General features: G+C 42.1%; 1 protein-coding gene across 1 annotated transcript; it reads right to left on the bottom strand.

Annotated features, from left to right (window-relative positions):
* Positions 1-680: 680 nt before the first annotated feature.
* galk1 (galactokinase 1) lies at positions 681-7,373 on the bottom strand. Its single transcript, XM_058061738.2, has 8 exons — positions 7,075-7,373; positions 6,395-6,575; positions 6,202-6,321; positions 5,246-5,381; positions 4,969-5,150; positions 3,365-3,515; positions 2,197-2,359; positions 681-793 (listed from the first exon to the last, which is right to left on the bottom strand). The coding sequence occupies exons 1-8, from the start codon at positions 7,237-7,239 to the stop codon at positions 719-721; spliced, it is 1,173 nt and encodes a 390-aa protein (XP_057917721.2). The 5' UTR covers positions 7,240-7,373; the 3' UTR covers positions 681-718.
* Positions 7,374-8,267: the final 894 nt, after the last annotated feature.

Consider the following 8,267-nt stretch of genomic DNA (forward strand, 5'->3'; position numbering starts at 1 on the left):
TATTCAATACTATTTACAATACGGCTTTCAATTCTATTATTTTAAACACGATTTATAATACAACTTTGAACACACTATCGGCTATTTACTATAACTAATGAATCATGGTATAACACATTTATTGTGAAACACATGAAAAATGTGTGGCCAAAACCTTTAGACACATTGGGTTTTAAAAAATGGCCGTCTACAGTGTGTATATATAGGTGGCATCAAGCAGAAGGACATACTTGCTCACGGTGCAACACTACTAAAAGCAATCACATCCACAGCAAGTTAACACATCACATAAATCAATAACAAAAATAGCAAATGTTGAAAGAAAGAGTATCACGAGCTACCCAGCATGCCCTGCGGCAGGAATATATGGGTGGTTTTTTTGCATTTAGATATTTCTTTGCCCACATGGAGCAGTACAGGTTATTTTGTACGTGTTGTGTTGTTTGGATGGTTGACTATTTCGACGTCTCGGTCGTACCACAAAAGCACCACAAATCATGTTGCCCGCTACAGTTTTGATGTTTAAAAACAGAAATATCAACAAAATATACACCTGATTCAATAAAAATGTTCTAAAGCATTTTTTAATTATCGAAATAGATACACACAGAGCACACGGTACAAACATAACACATGCTGCCATCTTGGAAACGGGGGAATAATTGAAGAAGCACCAAAAGTCAACAACCAGGAAATATTTTAATGGTGACAAGAAGATTCAAGACAGCTGCAGAGCCCGAGCACCCGCCGAGGGAGTGGTGACAAAGAAAGTCGGGCTTCCATGGTAGCGCTCCTGTTGGAAGAACACAACAAACAGGCGACATAAAAGGCAGCTAATGAACATTGCAACTCGATAACATAATCATAATTACAACAATTAGAATGACTGGATTTAAATAACACAAGAAACCATCGTTCATGGTAAACTAACATGGCTACGATGATGGATATATCCATTTTTTGAACGTAAAAAAAAACAAAACAGAAGCCCTGGATAAATAGACATATAAATATATGCACCATCTCTCTGTGCTACACAGGCTGGATGACAAGAGGGTTCACTCTGAATGTGTCTGAGAGCATTGGCTCTATGTGAAATGAACACAGAAGCGAGTGAGCATCTTCTCAGCTATTAAGCCAAGTAGCGGGGCTACATGAGTGCTAGCAGTTAGCAAGCAAACGTGAATAACAATGAAGGCACAAAGACGAGAGTTTGTAAGCCGAACGCAACAGTTCCAAGTGTGGCCGTGCAGTGCATCCTTCCTCCCGACAGTCAACATTTACTGAGGCATTGATCGGGTAAATCGAGTAAATATTTCACACTGTGGTGTAACGCACAAGAAGCGGTGATGCGTTGTGTTTTATTCAAGCCAGTGGCGTCATTAGGGCTATTTTATTTTATTCTAAAATGTTCTTAAGCCTCCCTAAATAATTTTATATTTTTTATTGATTTTTCTTTTTTTTTTTACAAAAAAAATCTCATGACAAATTTCATATAGTAGGGCAAAAGCAGGCTAATAAGCAAGCCAATAAGCAGGCTAATACTAGCTTACTACTACTACTAGTAGTAGTAGTAGTTGTGTGGACTTGCGTACATTTAATGGTGGCCTAAAACAATTTAATATCGCTACTAAATCTGTCCAAAAGTGGGAAAGTTAAATCCTGGTTCTTATTTTTTTGAATGTCTACTACATTCATTCATATCCAGTGCATCTCCAGGGGGCTAAGCCCCCCCCCTCCTCAGAAACTAGTGACGCTAGTAACCTAGCATGTTTTGTGGAATGTGGGAGGAAACCGGAGTACCCGGAGAAAACCCACGCATGCACGGGGAGAACATGCAAACTCCACACAGAGATGGCCGAGGGTGGAATCGAACCCTGGTCCTCCTAGATAACCACTCGCCGCCGCAGAGCTCATATAGTAGTCGTTTAATATTCTGCATTATGCGTTTGTAGTCTATTGTCTTTTTTTATCCACCTATTGTGTTGCTGTGTGTGTGTGTAGTTACACTACACTTGAGTACCATCTAGTGGCTCAAATGTGACATGAACAAATGATCTTTGAATGATAATTATATTTTTAAAAAAGGTTAAAATGATGAAATATTGGGTGATAATTAATAGCACAATAATCAACCAGTAAAATGTGTTATGGTGCCAGGCTTATGCACATGTATTACAAATGGAGTAGATTTACCTGTACATGTTGAATTGTTCCGTCAACGACGGTGGCTTTCAGCAACGTTACGGTACAGCCTCCAAATCCTCCACCCGTCATCCTGCTGCCAAACACTCCATCCACCTCCATGGCAGCAGACACCAGCTCATCCAGCTCCTTGCAGCTCACCTCGTATAAATCCCTGACACAAGTGTATCACCGCCATCAGCCGAGTCACCACAACAAACGTCTTTCTAGCCCCAAAATAACAAAGGTGTCTAATCCATGTTAACAAGTGATTATCAGTGAGGAAAATTAGTTTGACACAACTAAATGTTTCACATCATCAAACAAATGTAAATATTTGTCAGTGACAACATAACTGAATGCAAAATGCAGTTTTGAAATGAAACTTTTTATTAAGGGAAAGGTCATAAAGCCGTTTCTAAAGCTTTGGGACTCCAGCAAACCACAGTAAGAGCCATGATCCACAAATGGCAAAAATATGGAATCGTGGTGAACCTTCCCAGGAGCGGCTGGCCAACCAAAACGACTCCAAGAGCGCAGCGATCCAAGAAGTCACAAAAGACACCACAACTTGCCTCAGTTAAGGCCAGTCGGTGTCGCCTGAGAGGCAGCTGGCTTAGCTAAAATAGCTAAAATAGCTCATTCATTCATTTTCTACCACTTTTCCTCACAAGGGTCGCGGGGGTGCTGGAGCCTATCCCAGCTGTATTCAGGCGAAGACTGGTGGCCAGCCAATCACAGGGCACATATAGACAAACAACCATTCACACTCACATTCATACCTATGGACAATTTGGAGTCACCAATTAACCTAGCATGTTTTTGGAATGTGGGAGGAAACCGGAGTACCCGGAGAAAACCCACGCATGCACGGGAAGAACATGCAAACTCCACACAGGGATGGCCTCCTAGCTGTGAGGTCTGCGTGCTAACCCCCCAACCGCCGTGCCGCCTAAAATAGCTCATATGTTTGATTATTTATTTATAGAGAGCTAGTATTTAGATTTAGCTAGTAGACCAAATTTCCATCCATACTTTTGTAATCTAAATATTATTCTAAATTGTAAGGCAACATTCAGTAAAGTTGCAAGGATAATTTGAGTATATTTGAGTATATCCTGGTTTTAGGACAGATGGAAATAAAAATAAAAATAAAACGACATGATTTCTTTCACAGTACCTGAGGGAGTTGTGGCTTTCCACCATGAGCTGGCCAAACTCCTGGTAGGCACCATTTTTCAAGGCTTCGGCAGCTTTGACAGTTCTGTTGATCTCAGCAATCACATGACGAGCTCTTCGATAGGTCACATCATCGAGTTTAGCCCTTGACCCTAAAATGGAGAAGCGAGAGATACATATGAGGTTAGAGAAAAACACTTAAGCTGCAGACCTCACAGCTAAAAGACCCGAGTTCAATACCCACCCTCTGTGTAGAGTTTGCATGTTCATGTGTGGGTTTTCTCCCGGTACCCCGGTTTCCTCCCACATTCCAAAAACATGCTAGGTTAATTAGCGACTCCAAATTGTCCATAGGTATGAATGTGAGTGTGAATGGTTGTTTGTCTATATGTGCCCTGTGATTGGCTGCCACCAGTCCAGGGTGTACCCCGCCTCTCGCCCGAAGACAGCTGGGATAGGCTCCAGCACCCTCCGCGACCCTCATGAGGCTAAGCGGTAAAAAAATGAATGAATAAATAATGATTTCTTCATTTTTTTCTCTAATTAGTGCATCTTTAGGCTACACGGTGGACGAGTGGTTAGGGCCCAGGCCACACAGCTAGGAAACCCGAGTTTGATTCCACCATCAGCCATCTCTGTGTGGAGTTTGCATGTTCTCCATGTGCATGCGTGGGTTTTCTCCGGGTACTCCGGTTTCCTCCCACATTCCAAAAACATGCTAGGTTAATTAGCGACTCCAAATTGTCCATAGGTATGAATGTGAGTGTGAATGGTTGTTTGTCTATATGTGCCCTGTGATTGGCTGGCGACCAGTCCAGGATAAGCAGTAGAAAATGAATGAATGAATGGATCCAAGTAATTTTGTCAACTGCCAACTGAGCTATTGGGAGATATGGGCGACGCCTGCTTTAGGGGCGGTCCCAATGGGAGGAGACAGGAAGAATGATTGGTAATAAACTACTATGTGTATGAAGTTCATTAATAAAGAACAGAGTGCCATTGTTCCAGGACAATTCCTGGTATGTCTTATCTCTCTCATGGAGAGATAAGCTCCAAAAAGAGTGGACAGTTTCCCATCAAAGTTGTTACCACTTTGTACGCGAGTCGGTCGGTGTCGGACTGCAGCAACATTCCATCCAGATTCCGATGTGCTACACCTATGGGCTCTAATTTAAAATGATCTAATTATCCCCACATTAGTCCACACCTCTGGTTCCTAAACAAGGCATCACGGAATCTAATTGTTTTGAGAAGCAAAATGCTTAACTTTTGTGACGGCCATGAGAGAAGGAATCAAGAATAATAAGAAATATACTTCAAACCAGGCGGCATGGCGATCTAGTGGTTAGCGCGCAGACCTCACAGCTAGGAGACCAGGGTTCAATTCCACCCTCGGCCATCTCTGTGTGGAGTTTGCATGTTCTCCCCGTGCATGCGTGGGTTTTCTCCGGGTACTCCGGTTTCCTCCCACATTCCAAAAACATGCTAGGTTAATTGGCCACTCCAAATTGTCCATAGGTATGAATGTGAGTGTGAATGGTTGTTTGTCTATATGTGCCCTGTGAGGAAAAAGCGGTAGATAATGAATGAATGAATACTTCAAACCTTCCAGGTCCTTCATGGTGGCATCTCTGAGACTGCTTTTTCCCAAGATGGCGGCCGCGTCCTCACACTGTCTCCGTCGCACGGTGTACTCGCTACTTGCCAAAGAATGCTTGACATTGGAGTTGGTGATGAGAATGACAACCTGTGGATCCGCTAACGGGACAGGAATGGCCTCCAGTGACCTGCATCGAATGATACTGAGGAAGATGAGTAACATGCCCGGACGTTTCTTAACTAAAGGCAATCATCGCTTTCGCTTGAGTGCTGTTTTGCTAACCTGCAGTCAATGAGCAAAGCATGGCCCTCCGTTCCCAGAGCAGATACAAACTGATCCATAATACCACACGGTACGCCGGCGTGAGTGTGTTCAGCCTGCTGACATGCTAACGCTTTGGCTAGTTTGTCTCCATCATCTGAAAAACAGCACACCGTAAATCTCATTGTCACTGTTTTTAGACCAGGGGTCTCAAACATGCGGCCCGCGGGCCAAATGTGGCCCGCAGGACACTAGTTTGAGGCCCCCGTCTTGATATGAAAGTTTGATATGGATCCTGTATGGTATCATGTACCCAGAAAAAATTATTACGTTTGATTAATGTTCATGTTAAAGGTTAAATAACTGTTAATAGTTATCCTCCCTATCCGTGTGGAAGTGGTAAGTTTTTGGCTATTTAAGTTTAAAGGAAATAACTTGGAGGCTACCGTTTAGGTCGCTAGCTCTCTCGTTTGCGAGTTAGCATGTGTCTCAAGACCCAGCAGTTGCGCAATATGTTGTAAATAAAGAGTATAAATGTGACTATAGTCGTGTTTTGTCATGTCTACAGGGCTCTAATAATGCTTTGTTCATTTTAATCTGAAAAAAATAATTTGTCTACCCACCAACTATATGTGGTTTCTTAAGTTTTTATTATTTGCCGTTTTATTATTATTATATTTATTTATTTATTACTGATTGATTTTCTTTATTCTTGATCTTATTTTGTGTAGAAAAATAAAAAGTAAGATATTTGAGAACAGTGGAATGTTTTATCAGAGCTTTTATTGTAGAAAATCGGAACCAAAGCAAAGTTTATTCATTTTTCTGTTTTTTCTGTTTTTTTTTGGAAAACCTGATGCGGCCCAGCCTCGCCCAGCTCCAGTGGCCCCCAAGTAAATTGAGTTTGAGACCCCTGGTTTAGACCAACAGACAGGTTGATTCCACAATAGCTACTGGAATAAATTTAAAGTACTGACCTGGTCTGAGTTGCTGCAGGAATGTGTAAAAGGCCACCTCAAGAGAGGCGGAGCTTGACAGTCCTCCTCCCAATGGAACACTGCTGACCACCACAGCTCTGAAACCTGGGACAGGACGAGCTGAAGCAGACAAGATGGACCACGTGGATATTAGCGCCACAGAAATAGAAACAAAAACATGTCTCCATCTCACCTCTGTAATGATGTATAACGCCCCTCACATAGTTTGCCCAACATGGAGACGATGTGGATCCTTCTTTCGGCAGACTCAAGTCCACCCGCCTTGGTTCATCGGCATGCTCGGAGGCAGTGACAACGACAGTGTCGCCATTGATGGAAGGACTTCCAACCACCACAGTCACCAGTGGTAGTGCCTGGATCAGACACAACAAAAAACAGATAGACAATGATAAGACACATTCACAAAGTATCGCCAATAATAGCCTGAATTTGACTCAGTATCGGATCAGAAACCAAATCAATGGTATCGCACATCACCAGCTTTGATGACGTCAAAGAGTTCAAAGAAAGTGTTTGAAGTTAAATGTATTGTATCTCAACATTAATGTTTATAACTGACATTTAAATAAAAATACAAAAATCTTAAATACCCACCGTGCACAAAACCTTCTCAATACAACCAATACTGGTGGTTTTACTCACTTCTACGAGGTTTTGCTTCTTTCCTACAGCATTTTACATCAAATATTATGCAAATTAGCAATGACGTCATAATGCCGCGTCTTGAAAAGCCAATAGCTATTTTTCTTACTGAAAAGCTAGCAACAATGCCCCGAGCTCGTCCCAACACTGTCCATCCATGACCGTTAGAAGTGTACGTGTGTGTGTTTAACAACAAACTCGATACATTACCATTGGAAGCACATATCCATTGTTGTAGTCTGTGTGTTCCCCGATCAAGTTGACTCTTCCGGGAGCACACACGGCAATCTGAGGAGTGTCATCCGCGAACATATTTTTGTACAAACTACTAGCCTCCGACACCAACTGCGCTAAACTTGGAATTGGACTAGCCATTGAGGTAAACTTTCTTTTAACTTGTTCAATTTAAAATTTGGTCCGCAAGCCAGTAGCCTACCCGATGAACGAAGACGTTTGAAAGTTCGCCTTCATCACACTTCCTGGTTGTGTCACGTGTTGTCATGTTTACTGTGACGTCACAGACGGTATTGTATCAGCCTATGGAATGCCATTAGGGCCAAAATTGGCGCATGTACAACCATATTCTGCACGCTCTCATTTTTGAAATGATCGATTCCGCTTTTAGTCTATTCTCATCTATTATTCAATTTTCTTATCAGTTTGTTTTATTTTTGGATATTTTTGCAGAGCTTCTGGATATATGAATTTCTCATGCAATCTCCATGCAATTATACATTTGTCTGTTCCTGAGTTTTCATAGTAAAAGATGTCTTTGCGAGTCTATTTTTGTCTTTCAGAGAGGTGTTTCCTTTTGGATGAGGCTTTCATCAGCCACTTGATCCCAAGAGTAGGTGATTGAAATATTTGGGGTATCATGATTCTCAAAGTGATTTAATATCATTTTTAAGGTCACAATTCATTTCAACTTCAGCTGGATGGGCCACACGGTACCTTAGTGGTGAGCACGTTGGTCAGAGAGTCAGAAGAGGTGGGTTCGTAATCCTGTTTGTGGAGTTTGCATGATCTTGATGATCACCCAGATCTTGGGGAAAATACTCTTGTCCCATTACATGTGGTCTAAAAGTAAATGTGAAGAACAGTAAAATATGGTGGTGGTAGTGTGATGGTCTGGAGCTGTTTTGCTGCTCTGGGACCTTGGAAGCATGACTTCTGCTGTCTCCAAAAAATCCTGAGGAGAATGTGCAGCCATATTTTTTGTGACCTCAGTTTGAAACCAGCAGGACAATGGTCCAAAACACAACATCAAGTCCACTTTGGAATGGTTGAAGGAAAACCAAACAAAGACTTAGTGGCCTCGTCCAAGTCCTGACCTGAACCCTATTGAGATGCTGTGGCATGACCTTGAAAAGGATTCATGCTGGAAAAGCCTCCAATGTGGCTGA

The sequence above is a fragment of the Doryrhamphus excisus genome, linkage group LG2, assembly GCF_037039965.1.
Source record: "Doryrhamphus excisus strain RoL-2023G ecotype Guam linkage group LG2, RoL_Dexc_Guam_v1.1, whole genome shotgun sequence".
Taxonomy (NCBI): Eukaryota; Metazoa; Chordata; class Actinopteri; order Syngnathiformes; family Syngnathidae; genus Doryrhamphus; species Doryrhamphus excisus.